At 47.2% G+C, this 18864-nt stretch overlaps 2 protein-coding genes across 2 annotated transcripts; one reads left to right on the top strand and one right to left on the bottom strand.

Moving 5' to 3' along the window:
* The first annotated feature begins 9449 nt into the window (after window positions 1–9449).
* Window positions 9450–16018, top strand: LOC135808437 (solute carrier family 41 member 1-like). The gene is made up of 6 exons (XM_065321627.1): window positions 9450–10045; window positions 11954–12061; window positions 12286–12357; window positions 13066–13505; window positions 14174–14612; window positions 14967–16018. Exons 1-6 carry the CDS (start codon window positions 9809–9811, stop codon window positions 15234–15236), a joined length of 1566 nt encoding a protein of 521 aa, XP_065177699.1. The 5' UTR covers window positions 9450–9808; the 3' UTR covers window positions 15237–16018.
* Window positions 16019–16623: 605 nt separating this feature from the next.
* Window positions 16624–18835, bottom strand: LOC135808438 (cyclin-dependent kinases regulatory subunit-like). The gene is made up of 3 exons (XM_065321628.1): window positions 18638–18835; window positions 17644–17771; window positions 16624–17453 (listed from the first exon to the last, which is right to left on the bottom strand). Exons 1-3 carry the CDS (start codon window positions 18700–18702, stop codon window positions 17410–17412), a joined length of 237 nt encoding a protein of 78 aa, XP_065177700.1. The 5' UTR covers window positions 18703–18835; the 3' UTR covers window positions 16624–17409.
* Between the last annotated feature and the right edge of the window lie 29 nt (window positions 18836–18864).

Consider the following 18864-nt stretch of genomic DNA (forward strand, 5'->3'; position numbering starts at 1 on the left):
TATTTGGCATATCTATTTGGACTAATTTCGGCTCCACAATCCAGTGTGCCGTTACTATAATCATAGCTTGCATGGCTGAGGTTGTTGGTACGTCTATTGGCCCTGGGTTCCCAGTACCCAGTTGCCGAGGCTGGTTGGTAAACTAACTCCAATTTCACTTCAAGGTACCAGTGCATCTATACATTGTAGTGTCTGCTTCTATCAAAGCAGTGTGTGACCTTATTCGATAAACGTCACAGTCACGTGAACCGGGGTCCCGGGAACCAGGGAGTGGCAAGAGACCTGCACTCACTGCACAGTGGACTCGGCGTGGGAACATAGGAGTAGATAAGTATCGGTATTTTACTACTCCCTTGTACGAAAAGAATTCGGGTGGACACACCCATTCCCATAGCGCTGCATATCACATCCGAACCAGTTCCGTTATTTTACAACGTTTCGGCACTTGGCCATCATCAGGTAATAACCATGATAACAATGAATACCGTGGAAGCCACACAAGAGCAGTATATACGCAGAGTGTAGCGCCAAAAAAGATGCGAATTATGTCACCAAGTATGACACAGAGAGAGAGAAAAGGCGCAACTAGCACATCACGGAGGAGAAGCAGCAGAAGGTAAATCTGGGGATCAATCCCTCTCGCCGGCACTGCAAAAGAAAAGACAATTGACACTCGCTCCTCTGCAGCTTCCAAGACCATTGTACAAACCGCCACGCTGCCTCGCTCCGGGAAGAGGAGAACCAAGTCTGAAGAAGGGCTGAGGCTTCCTGCAGCTTCATCTGTGAAAAGTCCGTGATGTGCTAGTTGCGCCTTTTCTCTCTCTCTGTCATACTAGGTGACATAATTCGCATCTTTTTTGGCGCTACACTCTGCGTATATACTGCTCTTGTGTGGCTTCCACGGTATTCATTGTGGTACCTGATGATGGCCAAGTGCCGAAACGTTGTAAAATAACGGAACTGGTTCGGATGTGATATGCAGCGCTATGGGAATGGGTGTGTCCACCCGAATTCTTTTCACAGATGAAGCTGCAGGAAGCCTCAGCCCTTCTTCCCTTGTACGAACTGAGCGTTTCTTGCCACTCGTTTCATGCACGCGTGCCCCAGCTAACGACAAATCCCTGGAGGCGAGTCCAAAAATCACGTTATCGAATAAGGTCTTACCCCAGCAAGTGTAGGGTGTGCATAGGTAACTACTCTCTTGGCCGTCCTATTCCGATGTACTCCCGGTCTCCGTGTGGTGTAGACCAGGTGTGCATTGGGGGTCGATTCACATGGCTTCGCCAGTTGTGTGGATTACTTGTAGACAGTTATCTGGCGCTTGTCTTGATCTGTTTCAATCAGAATCAGATCCGCTATCGTTGCTATAAAGAGACAACCTGTGCTTGTTTCTCTTGCGATGGGCGTTTACATGTACATGGTACATGGTGTGCGTGTGTGTCTGTGGTGTGTGTGTGTGTGTGTGTGTGTGTGTGTGTGTGTGTGTGTGTGTGTGTGTGTGTGTGTGTGTGTGTGTGTGTGTGTGTGTGTGTGTGTGTGTGTGTGTGTGTGTGTGTGTGTGTGTGTGTGTGTGTGTGTGTGTGTGTGTGTGTGTGTGTGTGTGTGTGTGTGTGTGTGTGTGTGTGTGTGTGTGTGTGTGTGTGTGTGTGTGTGTGTGTGTGTGTGTGTGTGTGTGTGTGTGTGTGTGTGTGTGTGTGTGTGTGTGTGTGTGTGTGTGTGTGTGTGTGTGTGTGTGTGTGTGTGTGTGTGTGTGTGTGTGTGTGTGTGTGTGTGTGTGTGTGTGTGTGTGTGTGTGTGTGTGTGTGTGTGTGTGTGTGTGTGTGTGTGTGTGTGTGTGTGTGTGTGTGTGTGTGTGTGTGTGTGTGTGTGTGTGTGTGTGTGTGTGTGTGTGTGTGTGTGTGTGTGTGTGTGTGTGTGTGTGTGTGTGTGTGTGTGTGTGTGTGTGTGTGTGTGTGTGTGTGTGTGTGTGTGTGTGTGTGTGTGTGTGTGTGTGTGTGTGTGTGTGTGTGTGTGTGTGTGTGTGTGTGTGTGTGTGTGTGTGTGTGTGTGTGTGTGTGTGTGTGTGTGTGTGTGTGTGTGTGTGTGTGTGTGTGTGTGTGTGTGTGTGTGTGTGTGTGTGTGTGTGTGTGTGTGTGTGTGTGTGTGTGTGTGTGTGTGTGTGTGTGTGTGTGTGTGTGTGTGTGTGTGTGTGTGTGTGTGTGTGTGTGTGTGTGTGTGTGTGTGTGTGTGTGTGTGTGTGTGTGTGTGTGTGTGTGTGTGTGTGTGTGTGTGTGTGTGTGTGTGTGTGTGTGTGTGTGTGTGTGTGTGTGTGTGTGTGTGTGTGTGTGTGTGTGTGTGTGTGTGTGTGTGTGTGTGTGTGTGTGTGTGTGTGTGTGTGTGTGTGTGTGTGTGTGTGTGTGTGTGTGTGTGTGTGTGTGTGTGTGTGTGTGTGTGTGTGTGTGTGTGTGTGTGTGTGTGTGTGTGTGTGTGTGTGTGTGTGTGTGTGTGTGTGTGTGTGTGTGTGTGTGTGTGTGTGTGTGTGTGTGTGTGTGTGTGTGTGTGTGTGTGTGTGTGTGTGTGTGTGTGTGTGTGTGTGTGTGTGTGTGTGTGTGTGTGTGTGTGTGTGTGTGTGTGTGTGTGTGTGTGTGTGTGTGTGTGTGTGTGTGTGTGTGTGTGTGTGTGTGTGTGTGTGTGTGTGTGTGTGTGTGTGTGTGTGTGTGTGTGTGTGTGTGTGTGTGTGTGTGTGTGTGTGTGTGTGTGTGTGTGTGTGTGTGTGTGTGTGTGTGTGTGTGTGTGTGTGTGTGTGTGTGTGTGTGTGTGTGTGTGTGTGTGTGTGTGTGTGTGTGTGTGTGTGTGTGTGTGTGTGTGTGTGTGTGTGTGTGTGTGTGTGTGTGTGTGTGTGTTCGCCTCTGTCCCGAGAAGAATCACAGCAACCGCTACTGTAAAATGGCTTACTTTGCGATGTGATATTTTGGCGATTTTAGCGATGGGAATGTTTTCGCAAAAGTGTAACTTACTTTAATCTACCGTATTATCTCTAATATAAGCACGGTCCTTTATTTTTTCAATGTACCTCCGCCCCGTGCTATTAATGGAGACGTTCCTTTATTGGAGACTGTTCCATTATTATTTCAACCTCATTTTAGAGGCATGTTGCCATGCCAAATGTATGACACACACATTTCAGGGTTTTTTCGCCGGTACAGATAATGAATTTACACAGTGTGCTTATAATGGAGACTGAGCACTTTATTTTTTGAATGCCGCCCCAAGGTGTTCTTTTATTGGAGACGTGCTGTTATTGGAGACTGTGCTTATATTAGAGATAATACGGTAATCGGAAGTTAGTTACATGAATCTTGAGGCTCCTCTTTCCTGAATGAAATGCTTCAATATCGCTAAAAATTTTGCCTTGCAATTTTGTGCCGGATTGTAAATCGCTGAAGTTTTCATCCGCGAAAATAAGCCGTTTTACGGTAAAATGGCGATCATAACTTACATTTTCTCAAGCTAGATTCCTCTGTAGTGGTAGATCTACAGCGTCGGTTTTGTCCATAACCCACGAGAGTGTGCATGCAGTTCCGAGGGAATCATCCTACACTACAGCGAAGTGGAGGGTCCACGTTTTCCTGCTGTTCACATAATGGCACTTCCTTTGCGAGTGTAGACTACTAGTGATGGCAGTGTGAAAGGAATGGTGTTGTAGAGGCCACATGGCTACCGTAACTTGCGTTTCCAACTCCAACTACAACTCCGCTACAGCGTTTTTCTTGCACCTTTTCTTGCACTTGTAAACAAGGCTTATTATTAATGATGAATCGGACGCCTTGCGACACACCATTTTCCTCGCCAGTGTACCTAGCGCCTCCAGTTTTTTTGCTTACTTGCTTACTTGCCGTCCGTTGAAAAAGTATGGCTTTTCATTGAGCAAACGTGCAGGGACGGCTTGTGTCTCGGCTAAGGTTGGATGCCACCCGGCGAGGTTACCCACTCATTGTTCTTGTAGGCGGGACCATGGTATTGACCAGGGAGTAGTACTACTCCCTGGTATTGACCATGGTTTGTCCTGTCTCTTGTTGGTCAAGTTTATCATTATCTGCCATAATGAGATCCGGGACAGTCTCTCCTTCTAAAGACCTGTCACAACGTTTCCATTCAGTCACTCACCAGGGAGAGGATGAGGTACAGGTCCGCCATCTTGAAGGAGCGTGCGCGGCTCGATGTCGCGGTCAGTGGCTTGTGGGGCAGTCGTTTCGCTCGCTCAAATCGATCTGCAACACACACCACCGTCTAGTCTATGTCTATCGGCGCGGCGTCATGAAAAAGAAAAGAGAAGATGCTGTGAAGAGAGAGAGATGGAGCATGCGACGTTGTTGTACTGTCGGCAAGTGGTGGCATGGGACGAGCGGCTACAACACTGTATCGCCGATTCGCGTCTTTGAGAGCTGACAGGAGGAAGGAGCAGTACTCCCATGTACATGTAATATCCTACATCCGGTGCCATCTCTCATTTGCTCTGTTGCGATCATGTACTAGTATCCTGTGTTTGCGAGGTTCACAAAGTCTTTTCCGCGAGCGATCGGTTCGGCATCCAGAGTCTGCTGAGCTGGTTGTTGCCGAGGCCCAGGTTGCTCGCATGATGTGAGAACTCAATTGCCCCAGATTATTCTTATTATAAAATACTGGACGTGGATACTGGATGACTATACTCTTTACATTTTACAGGCTACATGTATTATTATATGTATGTTTTTATTACCAATTAAGCTTTCCTCTTGTCTCTCGTTGTTGTGTTTTCACAATACATGGTCATGATTGTATTGTATTGCATTGTAAAACGAAAAACCCCCCTGACTAAAAGACAAAAAAGAACAAAAAACTTGTAAACACTTCCATTCTCTTTCCCACGAACAGACTCTCGGCTGCACAAAATGAATGAAAAAGGATTGCCAATGTTCGCCCTTTGGGGATCATCAGGGCATTGATGAGGAAGGGGAGGGGGGTAAGCACGGACTACAAATACGACAGCCAGATAAATGTTGTAGACCCCACAGGCCATACATCATAGTCACACAATTGGCAAGAAAACTAAAATAATAGTCTTCACTTGTAAGGTGACCAAAAAGCAGCCTGTGACAACAGAGCAAAGGAAGAGAAAACTATTCCCGATAGCCCCAGGGTTAGGTACTCTTACTACATGTATCACGGCACACCCCAGAATAGTATCTAGCAGGGAGTACTAAAGTGTATGTCATGTATTTTACTCCATGTGCATGTACTCCCGGCCTTGGTATCGAGTGTGGGAATGCTAAAGTTCAGATTGTGTGTACATGACGATTGTAATAATTATGACAAGAGCAAAGTGTGTGTGTGTGTGTGTGTGTGTGTGTGTGTGTGTGTGTGTGTGTGTGTGTGTGTGTGTGTGTGTGTGTGTGTGTGTGTGTGTGTGTGTGTGTGTGTGGTGTGTGGTGTGTTCGCGCGCGCGTGTGTGTGTGTTTGTGGTGTACATGGTGGTGAATTCCAGTGTTTGTTCGAGGAGATGGCAGTCAATTGCGATGGCGGTTGGCGCCTAATTGGTAAGCTCTCACTGGATCCGTACCCATTTCCTCGAAATACCACTGGAATTGACCTCCTGATACAGAAAGCACACACGCGGCTTAGCTCTTGTACTTGTCATTATACACACACACCTCAACTTTAGAATTCCCACACTCGATACTATTCTTGGACGCGTAGGGATAGGTTTCTCTTCCTTTGCTCTGTAGTCCCGGGTTCTTTTTGGTCACCTTACAAGTGAGGAAGGACTGTTTAGAGTCAGTGACCATGATGTATGGGTTCTACTTACAGCATTCAACTGGCTGTAGTATTAATTTTGTACATCTACATGTACATGTATCTAAAGCCTACGGTTCGTTCTTGCCCCTCCCCCCCCCCCCCCCCCACTCCTCTTTAATGCCCTGGTGATGCCCACTGGGCGAAACATGGGCAGTCATTTTTCATTCATTTTGGGCAGCTGAGAGCCTGTTCGTGGGACGGAGAATGGAAGTGTTTACAGGTTCATTACATAATAATATTATGGTCCTTGGACATTGTTCAACAGAGTTCGGGCACTATTCAAGGGAGGGGCAGAGGTTACATGTGCTATTTTTTTCAATGCGGGTACATGGACATGGACATGTACATTTACGTCTGCCAGCATAACACAAAGAAAGCAAAGCAGAATGGAGTCTAACGGTTACTCCAATTTATCACCACTCAACAGCAACTGCAACAAGAACTGCGATGTTTTGATCCTGAAACCACCAGTACAACGCCACGGACAACAGCATTGGCCAACAACACCGAACTTGGACACTTGCTTGGTTACAGGCCGGGGGGGGGGGGGCACTATTCAAGAGAGGGCTTTATCTTTCATCGGCGCTCGGAGACGGGGGCACTATTCGCTGAGACAGGGCACTATTCAAGACAGGGCTCTATTCAATTTCAAGACAGGGCTATCATCTAATCGCCGCGCAAGTACGATAGTGCGCTGTCCAGGGCTTTTGCGGTGCGTATTCTTGCTTTTCTGCATTGTATTGTTCTTGGAAGCGCTCCCTGACACATCGCTCCATCTCTCCCGCATGCTCATCTCCGCAAAGGCGCAAACCGAACAGAACATGGAGTAGACAACATTCTGTGCCATACACTGACCGCCACTCATACCAATTTAACGTCACATGCACGACATAATTATTAATCCCACTGACATCCCCTTTCTCTTCTCTTTCTTCATGTACACCTCACGGGGACACTTGGGACTAACTCGACTGGCAAACGAAGACGACACCAGCGTATCCTTCAGAGACTAACCAGCCTGAAAGACGACACACACGTTCTTGCAGTACCGTGTGTGTGTGTGACCGAACATGTGTTAACAGTACGACGAACATTACGTGTCTGACGATCCTTGATGAATGGAAGCTTGAGCAGTGAGAATGGAGGTGGATGTAATCTTCGTGCGGTTTGTGGCTTGTCGTGATATGGATGCTTTGATGCGTTTTGCCGATCGCATCTCCGGTTGTGGTTACAGGCATTCTCCCTTGGTATGGCGATGATCTTCTCCTCTCTTCTACTCAATCCGTTCATGTTCCGTTGATGCGCTGCTGTGGACTGATGGAAATTGTTCCCGGGCTACTGACTTCTTGGCCTCCATTGCCAGTAACGGCTCACGGTAACAGGCTTCCTGTTCACGCTCCGCTACATCACTATACACGAACAGCTGACTTCGGCACACTATCATCACCAAGCACCTTAGTCGTCACCCCGCGCTACACGTGCCAGGCACTGGCCTTTGCTTCTACTTCCTTTTGCCGCCGCTTGCTGATTGGGTGCTGAGTTGTGTTGCTCCTATGTTGCACCTATACTAGTATTATTTATAGATAGCAGCATAGCAATTATATGTTTGCTGTTTTCTCCTCTTATATATTCAATCAATACTGTTACATTTGGGAGCAGAGGGTGGTTCCTGCCTCCACGTGCCACGTTATCGCACTGCGGCGCTCTGAGCACAGTATTATTCCAGCACGGCGCCAGCCGCCTCCCACCACCGTCTGTTTGCCTTAGACGGTCAGACGAGATATGATGGAAATAAATTTAGGTCATCGCTGTCGCGATCACCAACATTGACAGTACTTGGTCAGGTGGCGGAGATTGTGACCCAGATGACGAAGCAACTTGGGAGCCAGAGGAGAATTCGCTGGACAAGTCAGGCCTATTGTTCAACTTAGGAACTACTCGTCGCTACTTCTTCTCAATTAGGAACTGCATGTACCAGTATAATTATAGATCAAGACTGCATTTATGAAGTCCAGGCAATGTAAGAATAGTGTTCACGTCAGTTAACTTTGAACTTTGAACATCTAACACTTTACTTCTATTCGACACTATCACGTAGATTCCTACTGGTCACCCTGCGCTCCACCTGTACTTCCTATCCACGTGCTAATCTCTCACCTTTCCCCGGCCCCGCCGCTCACGGTTCTTTACTTCTACTAAGAGAGTCTACTATCTACACCTTCTTCTACGCCGTCACTTTTCCGCCGCTCTTGCAGATGGGATGCTGAGTTGTGTTGTTTCTATATTATACCGGTAGTTCGCTGCATATTTTAGTTTTGTTGTTTTTCTCCTAAGTTGTTCTTAAAAAGGACACAAACTCCATCAACTTCTTACGACCATGCAGCCAAACCAAGATACAGTCGTCGATGTGCCGACGGTGCAGACCAGGCTTACAAGGGAACAATGATCGAGCGCTTCTTCCTCCAACTTCAACATGAAATACATGTATAATATTATTGTCAAAGGAGGGACAGTGTGATTCTCCATCGCCAAACCCTTACACTACCTGAACACATACTGTACTGCTATTGAACTCAAAACAATTCGACTTCAGAGCGAATGTTACTTGTTAGCAACCGAGTCACGAACATCGGACGATGACAAGTGTTACATATCCACTTCCCGTCGATGCTCTTCCAGTAGCTTCGTCGCAGGGTCAATACTCTTCTAATCTATCCAAGTTGGTGGAACATAACAGTAGGAAAGGGATCAGTTGGAGTATAGAGACACAGCATATGCAACAATACAGTCGGACGGATGATTTCCAATTAAGGTTACGCGGAGACTTTCCTCCGTGCCGTGTTTGGCAAATGGGCTGTGACGAATTGAGCAGCTTAGTACTCTCAACTTCTGGTGACATTCTTCGGTGTGTGGCAAATGGGCTGGGACGGATTTGGGCCGCGACTGATTGAGGGTTCGCAGCTCTTGGAGACATTCCTCCGTGCCTGGCAAATGGGCTGGGACGAATTGGTGCAGCGTATTGAGAGTATTCTCCACTCCTGGATCCTCGAGACAGTCCTCCCTGTTTGCCCGCATAATTATGGTTTTACCCTCAAAAGGCCTCGTATGATGCGGATAGGACATCGGATGATCCTTAGCCGATACTGTCTACAATTGTATATTATCTGACCCTCGGCCCCCGCAGAGTCGGAGGCAACCGATCGACTGGTTTGCATGTGTGTCAGCTTTGGTGGCTTTGAGGATGGCTTTACCGATGATCCGTCGGGCAACCTCGCCGACACCAATTCGGCCTGACCTCTGGCCTGCCATGGTCTGGGTTCTTGTCAGGTGCGATGAGGCGACAGACGGAAGGCATGGTCAACGGCTCTGAGGCCAGTCGTCTTGCACATGATCATTGGGCTAAAACGCAACGACTGTCGACTCGCGTACGGTCATGTACGAGTCGCGTATACATGTGTTGTACCCCATGGGGCTCACGTCATAGTTAGGGGCACGTGTCGAATGCAAGGGCCTTTCCCTCGATTCCAACTCAGACAGCACACGATAGCGGCAGAAAGACCGGCTGCTCTCATGGCTCAGTTGAAACACATAAACAATGACACATCCATTCCGATAGGCGTGAGGAAAAGATCAAGGCCGAAGGCTGACTACTATTGCGACTTGATCGTGAAGCCGACTGCTTGCGCGGCATGGCCGCTTGGCAACACAGCATTTACAAATTCATTAGGAGAACTTGCTCTTTGTCTGCGAGCATGGCGAACACGGCTGGTCAGCTGGCGTTCACGATGCCAGCGTATGTTAGAACGAAGTAGAGTTTCAATGGCCTGGCGTGAGCTCCAAGCCTATGTCAAGGGCAGGCTAGCTCACTGTGACCCTGTTTCCAATTTGAGGAAATGCAAACGGGTCCACTGAAGGCAGTGGAAGAAAGCAAGTGAGACGCAGAGGTGTTATTCGTTTCTCAAGAAGAGGAGAAAACCCAACTCTAACTGAGAAAATGGTCGAAGTTGAGGACCAAGGAGAGGAGATCGAGCTCATCAGCTTGGATGAGTCGACGTCACCAACTGGAAACGAGTCTGGGGAGTGCACGAGTGTTGAGGACTTTGGTGCACCACTAGAGGTGCTGGATGAGACAGCGGAGTCACCATGGCGGATGCTGGCCCAAGCACTACCGTCCACGTTGGTAGCTGGGTTAGGAATGGTTGCAGCTGGAATTGTCCTCAACATTGTTCAGGTAAATCCACTGATCATTTGATTGTAGTTTGTAGTTTCCAATGTGTAATGAAATTTAAACACTCCAGGCCATGCGAGTCACATTATTGGTGATGAAATTAAGGGAGGACGGATATTTGAAGTTCGAGCGAATAGGGCACAGTGCATGCACATGGGGAGTCATACGAACATCTTGAGTGGTGATATCACTCTAGTACCCGGCATGATGTGCGTTTCATCATCCTGGACCTGGAAGCTCTACTTGGTCTGTGGTGTATGCAACTCGCGACCACTGTCTTGACCTGCTTGCCCCAACCGCAGCCCAGTCCTACAATGCCATATCATGATGATTATACTATCTTGCAAAATCAGCCCTGCCCAAGGGGCAATTGTAGCCAGCAGCGTAGGAGCGAAACTCACAACGCTTCGCGGCTCCAGGCGCCTATGTAGTCTCCCTAGATACTAATGCTCAGTGCGATGCACATGCACTGACATAATGTGTTCGGATTGCAATGGTATACCTGCACAGCCATGTACTGTCTGGCTAAATGTTACCCATGCTGGCATGCGAACTGACAAGAACTTATGCCCTTGCCATGCAGTCTTGACAAGTCTGTGTTGGCTCAGTGATGGATCACAATAGTGGCCCTGAATACATGCCAAGTGCAGTGACATGTACGTCACCAATGTATTCTGTACATTGTTGTTTCGGTCAGTTATCAGCTTCCCTGTTCCAGCTGATGGTGCTGCAAAGTGATCTGGTTGTGTCCCTGGGCAGTTTGCATGAATATGCCGAATGTGCAGAGTCTGTATGACCAAGTAATCCCTGGGCATATGGAACTGCATGGCAATGCCACAGCGCAATGTTCAGCCAACTTGTGTTTGCACTTTGCAGTCATGCCCTGAGCGTGACAAACTATTCTACTTTTTTTTCCATTCCCTGAACTAGTGAACATTATTCTTGATTTGTCAGGAGTATCATGAATTGTGTGGGGATGACTGTGCTAAGTTACCAGCATGTCAGAAGCTGTCACCACTCTTTCTTTGAGCTGTGCAGAGAGTCTGGTGTGTAATGGGGTGGCTCTGACACTCTCGCGCTTGAGTGAGCACAGGCTTACCTCTCTAGCTGTGTGACATGTACTGCACTAGCCTATGTTACAGATGTAGTTGTACAATGGCCATTGCGTTCCCAGCAGTCAGTGCTGTATGATTGTATCCTTGCTTTTCAACTGGGGCTAAAGGTACTAAGCACACTTTGTCCCCACCAACTAAAGCAAAGTTGGTTGTCTTGCCACAGTAGTCAATCCACAAAGAGGAGCCTGCAACATCCCTTTTGCCATGAAACTCAACAGAAACAACACAGCAAAGTTTAAAGATAAGAAATGACACATGGGCACGAGTTATGAGTAACTATCCACTACTGTAACAATATACTAAGCAGTCAGAAAGTGTGGTATTACTACAGGGTGCGACAGAGCTCATGTCACTCAGAAAGTGTGGTAACTAAGCAAAAACGCTGACAGACTGCTGAGACATTCAACGGCCTGACGCCTAGCTCTAGCACATCTCCAGTGCGCATACCAATAGCCTTCCCGTTTGGAAGGTTCAAGGTTATGGTAGGACCTATGAGGGGAAGAAAGTGTCCTGCCATTGTGAACATGTATTGTACTACTGTCTATGTGCACACCACACTGGCCAGTGGTTTCATTGCAGAACAAGATGCAGCACAAGAGATGCAGCACTTTGGGCATGCTATCACCGAGCTGATGAGGCAACCAAGGGCAAAACAGACTATTGTGACTGACTATGCTGTCCACAGATTGAGTGCACTACTCAAGGCTCATATTACTAGTATCCCCACACTGAGATATGCACTGCTTTGATGGTAATCACATGTGCCCTCTTTTCTTTCTTTCTTGATGTCTTGCAGGACTGGGATGTGTTCAAGTATGTCAGCGAGCTGTTTATCCTCATACCGGCACTTCTTGGTCTCAAAGGCAACCTGGAAATGACGCTGGCATCCCGTCTGTCCACCCAGGTATGGACTGCATCGTGATGTGATGTCGGACTTCGCAGAAGACTTGAAAGGTTTCACTCTGAGCACAACCAAGCACGCACTATATTCCTGAAGAACACGATATTTGATTGGGGGGGGGGGGGGGGGGCAAGGACGTTTTGGCCGAGTTAATTTTGTACCGATGAATTTTATTTCTGTGCCCTCATACTTTGCATTATGTGTGTGTGTGTGTGCTTTTCGTGCAGGCAAATCTTGGCAACATGAGACGACCGAGAGATATTTTAGAATTGTGTTTCGCAAACTTGGCCTTAGTTCAGGTAATCTTTCACTCGCTTACCGGTACTCTCGCTTGTAGCTCTTACCAGTTACGTCTCTTCAAAAGTGTCCCTTGTAAGGGTGAAATAGAAGTCTTTTCATGCTGTTCTAATCCCATCTCAAGTTGTGATTTACCTCACCTGGCATTGTACTGCAATTTCCTGTACACCCACACATCAATTTGCATTGGGATTATGGCTTTGTGTAGCGACAAATTGAGATGCCTGTGTGTAGCTTGCCCAGTACGGTACTAATAATATGACAGATGCGGTACTGTTGAAGTTTCTTTTCGGCTCCCTAACTTTTATTATATTTTCTTCGTGTGCGGAGAGAAATCTTAGAAGACTCTGTGTGTGTGGGGGGGGGGGGGAGGGAGAGGGTGAGAAGAGTGGTTCACAGGTGTTTGTGTGTTGTCTCAGGGACCCAGACTACGTCTGATGGAATAATGTTATTCATTTTTCAAGTTTGTGTACTTGCATTGAAGTCAGCATTGTTGAGCAGTTTTTCTTTTTTTTCTTTTTTTGCTCTATGTGTAATTCCAATCTTTGATCTGTCCATGGCACTACTGACGCTGTCTTTCCTAGCCGGATTGGAGTAACCAGCTCTCTATTCTCGTTCAGTGCTTGGTTTTTAAATTACGTTATACGGCCACTGAGCAGTGCTAATGATCTGACCGTTTACTGCTGTCACTTGCTTTGCCCCTTCAACAGGTTCAATCCGGTGTTGTCGCTGTATTTGCGTCAACCATTGCTATCGTTGTGAGCGTTCTGAACAAATCCCACGTGGTCGGTATCCACTGTATCGTTCTGTTCTGCGCGGCCAGCGTCACATCGTTCCTGACCGCACTGATTCTAGGTAGCCTGACGTGTGTCCTGGTGACGGCGTGCCATCGTTTCAACATCAACCCGGACAACGTCGCTGCGCCGCTGGCTGCCAGCATGGGCGACGTCACCACACTCTCCATCCTGGCTGGCTCGGCTCACCTTCTCTACAGCATGTCCGTGCATGGTCCCGCTCTGCTCATTGCCCTTCTGGTGCTGACGCTAGTGCCGGTGCCCGTATGCAGTTATCTTGCCTGGAAGAGCAGACACACTAACGAGGTGATGAAGTCCGGCTGGGCTCCCGTCATGTTCAGTATGGCCATCAGCAGGTAATGCACGACTACGTGTGAATAGACTTTGTTGTGTGCATGCATGCGACTGTGACCAGTGAAATTCACACGGGTAACGTGCGTTTCCAGCACGGAATGCCGTGCACTCCTTGACACCGTGAGCTCTATATGCAGCTTGGCACACTGCGACGGTCGGGCACTTGCCGACCATGCAGCCCGATCAGCATGCCACAGCTGGCTCACGACACTGGGGGTAGTGCACATAAGTCTGGATGGTACTTGCCATTGCACCGGCTGTTTTAGCAAGTTTGGACCGGCATGCCTAGCCCAGTGTTCGCTGGTCTTGGGCTGCACAGCACCCAGTGCTGGTTGACTCCCACAATCAGATGTCATCGAGTAGCACTGCAGTAGACGCACATTCTTACTTACTGTACATGTATGCAGACCCTACCAACTATGTCGAAATCGCATGGGTTCGTTCAGTTGAAGATCTTCTTCAACTTCTTCTGTTGGTCTTTCACAAGTTGTCTTACTTACTGCTTTTCAGCTGTGACTTACTTGAAGCATATGCTGAAAGCAGCACAGAAACATCACCTGGTCTATCATGGTATCATCCCTGTTTTGCAAGGTTGTTCTACTGTCATATTCTCTTCTCTCTCTTTTTTTTTTCAAAGATTTCTCTTCTGCTCTGTTTTCTTAACACTCAGCTGCGGTGGATTCGTGCTGGACCGGGCAGTCGTCATGTATGATAATATGTCCACATTCACACCACTGGTCAACGGAATCGGTGGCAATCTCGTCGCCATTCACGCCAGCCGTCTCTCCACATTCCTGCACAAGCAGACGATGCTGCACGCGAATAGCCTGTCTGACGCCAAGCCCGATATTGAGGTCAAGCCAGTCAAGTCATCCAAGCCGTCTCTGTCATTGTTCAAGTCAAACAAGCCGTCTCTGTCATTGTCGCCCGCAGCTAAGGTGCAGTACAAAATGCTGTCCAAGAAAACTTTCAAAGTGCTCATCGCCCTGCTTGCTCCAGCCCATCTTGTATTCTTCACAGTCATCGGCTTGCTCAAGTCTCAAGTGGAGCATGGAGAAGGAGTGCCAGCTTTCTTCTTTGTCTTTGTCTTCCTTGCATCGCTCATGCAGGTGAGTGGTGTCTGCCATGTACTCGAAACCGAGAATCGTTTGCGATTTTCGCTATGGTTGTGAAATCGCAAAATGAATCCTGTGCCCACAATAGCTAGTGAGCTGCAGATATGAGATTACTGCATGCAGAAGATCTCAGTATTTACTATTTAGTAGAACGGTTATCGCTGTGCATGTTGTGTGCAGTGATCATGAATGTGGACAGATTTTCAATTCTTGATGTCTAAAAAAATCTTGCAGCTAGATGTGGCAGGTGTTCACGGATCTGAGGTGTCCGGATACGGCAAGTTTCACTCACTGTATTGGATCTTGTGTGGCTACGTGTGTGCGTGCGTACATGCTTACTTGTTTCAGGTGCTCGTTCTACTAGTTATTTCGCACTGGCTGGTCCACTTCCAATGGCGGTCTGGCCGTGATCCAGACAGCTGCACTATACCGTATCTAACGGCTATCGGTGATCTCATGGGCACCGCTTTGCTGGCATTGGCATTCTTTACATTTAGTGGAATCTTCGCACACGCCGCCGCTAACCTACCGACAGACGTAACACCTACAAACTCTACATCGCTCCCTTGGCTAAACGCTACATCGCTCCCTTGGCTAAACGCTACAGCACTCCCTTGACTGCTCTCACCCACTATATTATTATTTTTCCCTGGGCCAACTCCTGCTCGAGTGTGACAGTATGCTGCTCATGGTACGTGTAGCCGGCATGCGCTTTGCACTGGCAAGTAGCTGGGCGATTGTGTCAGCCTTATCTAGCCTGGGTGGTGCATCATCTGACCTGGCCTACATGTATTTGGCCATACTGTTTCCCTTTTTATACTATTTCAGATTATTTCAGATTATTATTTTTTGCACTTGTCTCTATCCGTAGTTAGGGGGCTCATTGCCTTATATTAATTAGGAGGCATTTTCCATAGCCGTATATTGTTATAAGTTACTCTGCTCTGTTCGTGTTCAGCGGCACAGTGAGTCACGTCCTCACTAATTTATTTTTCAAACACTATATGCACCATGACTTGAGTTCTGGTCCTATTCGATACCAAACCTGTACAGAGTGATAATATTCTTCGCTATATGCATCTGTGTTTGAGCATTTTGCTTTTTAGTCTCCTATCCCGTGCCATTTTAGCTTACTCCGACCTTTCTCTCTTCCTTAGTTCAGGTTTCTCGTTACACCCCTTAACAGTTACTAGCTCGGGTGTCTGCATCTTTTTTAATTCATTGTGCCTGTCCCGTTTCTATTGACATTACATGTGCATTTATTTTTCTGCACGCATGTGTTTTTTTCTACTGTATGTCCACATTTTGGGCTCTCCGCCTTCTCCACGACATACAACAAACAAGGATAACATATAATACTACTACACTCATAATTGTGATATCTCTCTTTTCGATCCGGACCTCGAAGCTACGGGCACCCTCCGATCTGGGCGAGTTCTAGTGGACGCGGCTCGCACTGCTACTGTTTCGCAATATTGTGGAAATACATGTAGTGGCTTCACATGCCAGATCTCTGGAACTTCCCCATCAAAACGTATGTGATTATGGTTCAGAGTTGCAGACACTTCCAAGTTATGGGCAGAAGCAAAACTGAGATGTATGAAGGCCCAGTTTTAGGCATTAAACTACGTTTTTCTGAAGTTTGAGCTGCGTGAAAGTTTCAACTAACCGTTTAACACTTAGTAATGAGTATACTCAGCCTATTGAGATTGTTGAAGAGCCAGGAGATTACAAAACAAGATTTACTTAGATTTTCTATTTCACACAGGGATAAGGTCTGGGGGAGGTTTCATGCCCCTTATAATCAGTTGCTTCTTTGCAGAATTTGCCAGACCACTACCACAAAAGGTACCCTGATGGTAGGAAGAAGTGATTGGCTTCCGTGCCGCTGGTACCTGCACACACCGACTTCAGTCTGTAGAAGTCTCGTGATCAGACCCTGCAGCTCAGATTAGAGCAACCCAGAGCCCGACACCAACACGCTGTCCAGCAAAGGCATACCAGAAAACAATACACAAACGATAGTCTTGCAGAACGCTCTGACAGGACAGTTTGGTCACGTTATGAAACGCGGCCATAATACAAGAGTTAGATGTTATTATACAGAACTGAGGCCAAAAGAGAAAGGAGAACATAAAAGAAAACGGAACGAAAAAGAGCAGCACAGGTCAGAGACAAGTGCTGTGAAAAGTGAGTATGTGCGTTGCAGGCACTGTGCGGTAATGAGTATGTGCGTTGCAGGCACTGTGCGGTATGTTATAGACATAGACCGCAGGAGCAGCATTTGCATGCTATGCTGTAGTGGCTGCTGCAAAGGTTGCATACGCCAATCAAAACCGAGGCAAAGCAGTGTAGACACTGGCTTCCAGGTGCAGCAGCAGCTAGCTAGCTAGCAATCAGTGCCGTAGCAGGACACGCATCTGCAAATGTATGTACAGCGATAGCTGATATTCCAGCTTCAGCAGAAAATAGGCCCTCCAAGGAAAAATAAAAAGCCTCCACGCAAGATGTACCGCTCGGCGAGCAGTCTCAGGGTGCACAAATTCATTAACAGCAGTTGTGGGAAAGCAACAATCGGAGAAAGCTTTGTTCATAGTCAACACGACGACTTTGTACACAAGTTAGGCATTAAACAAAGGGCAGGGCCACAGGAACAGTGCAACGATATATTAGGGCTACCATTACACAGGGGTGGCTAAGAAAGAAATTATCATCCGATCAATAGCACGACAAATGCGAACATGACGAAAACTTTGATGTAGTTGTTCAAGTTGTTGTTGGATACGCCTGGTTAGCTCTTTGGTACAGGCCGTCTAAAGAGAAGGATGTGCGGCTCTGCGAAACACATACGTACGGAAAAGAAGGCACAGAGAATTGCTTAGGGCAGATCGTCGTGTATTGGTCCGCCGCCAGAGAGATCAACCCTCGCTGGTACATGTACACGTATACACGGCTTAGATACTAGATACTTAGTAGTAGTTTACACAGACCATACAGGCCATACAGGCATGGAATCAACTCTCACCTGGATTGTGCAGCATATAGTGAACCCAGCCTGGGGATTGCTCTACACCGATGCCTCTCCATTCAGCTTCTGATAGAAGCCTGCCTTTGGGAACAAGAGGAATCAACTCCTTCGGCATTATGACGTGTCTGCAACACAAAACCAGACACCCAGTAGAAATTCATTTGGAACATCCTTATAAACTGTTACTCCAAGCAGAGAAGCTGAGTCGGGAGGAGGATGCGGCCTCTTTAATTTGACTGGCTACAAAATATGCTGCGCCTCCTCAGGCAAATGGCAGGAACAGCCATGCGATGACAGACGTGCGAGCTGATGAACGATCATTGGCTTCGCCTCAAGTAGAACCGCAAATCAAAACAGCTACAACTATTCAACACGAGTAAACAAAATTAATTAATTCTTACAAGCTTCGAACTGGCAAAGGAAACATCCAAAGGAATCAAACACATTCACCATTGCTAATATGAATCTGTCTCGAAAGAAATTGTAGAAAATTTAAAGGCAAAGAAAATCGAGTTCTTCCCTTTCGAGGAAAACACAGCTCCCAGGCGAGACAGTTCTAAAATGCTGATTTCGCGAAGCAACCAGGGCAACATATACTATACCACAGGAGTGGGTGGAATGACAAAAAGACAGAGATATGCAAGCTACACCATAAAATAATCCCCACTGCAGTTACCCAAGAGCAAGTGGAAGCATGGGAAACAGTTTCAAGCATGGATATACGCCTACGTCTGGGTGGCTCCTCGAGGAAGGCACGAGGAACGTAATATCGAGCGAGAACAAAGGACAGGATAGAAATGAACAAAGGTGGATTGACAGCATATGGGGCACACGGGGTAATGGTACATGACAAAGTACTAGATGAAGAACGAAGAATAGCACCTACAAAGTTCTTTACAAGGAAAATGTTCAGGGGAAGTAGAAACCGAGTCGTGGAACATCTCTCCCCAACCCATTTTGTTCGTTACTGCATTCAAATCGCACTACCTACCTGTATTCAAATTCGTCGTCGAAGTACTTCGGAGAATAGTAGACATTATTGCTTCCAGTAGTCATTTTCAATACTACAAAGAGGAGTAGCTGAATAGATCCAAGTAATCCAAGCTAAACTAAAATCATGAAACAGCAAGAAAATCACTAATAACACGCCTGTCTTCTTGCACTGTTTGCCAGAGGTAGCTTTTCATCTTCGCACACCTTTCCTTTGTTTCGAACTGA

This window comes from Sycon ciliatum, chromosome 2 (assembly GCF_964019385.1).
Source record: "Sycon ciliatum chromosome 2, ocSycCili1.1, whole genome shotgun sequence".
In the NCBI taxonomy this organism is placed as follows: Eukaryota; Metazoa; Porifera; class Calcarea; order Leucosolenida; family Sycettidae; genus Sycon; species Sycon ciliatum.

Bases quoted from the DNA above. Each gene is read 5' to 3' on its own strand.
- LOC135808437 (XM_065321627.1), top strand. From the start codon at position 9,809: ATGGTCGAAGTTGAGGACCAAGGAGAGGAGATCGAGCTCATCAGCTTG. The intron at 13,506-14,173 runs GTAATGCACGAC...CTTAACACTCAG, and splicing joins TTCAGTATGGCCATCAGCAG to CTGCGGTGGATTCGTGCTGG. The intron at 14,613-14,966 runs GTGAGTGGTGTC...TACTTGTTTCAG, and splicing joins TCCTTGCATCGCTCATGCAG to GTGCTCGTTCTACTAGTTAT.
- LOC135808438 (XM_065321628.1), bottom strand. From the start codon at position 18,702: ATGACTACTGGAAGCAATAATGTCTACTATTCTCCGAAGTACTTCGAC. The intron at 17,772-18,637 runs GTAGGTAGTGCG...TTTGTGTTGCAG, and splicing joins GACGACGAATTTGAATACAG to ACACGTCATAATGCCGAAGG. The intron at 17,454-17,643 runs GTGAGAGTTGAT...TGTGTTTCGCAG, and splicing joins CTATATGCTGCACAATCCAG to AGCCGCACATCCTTCTCTTT.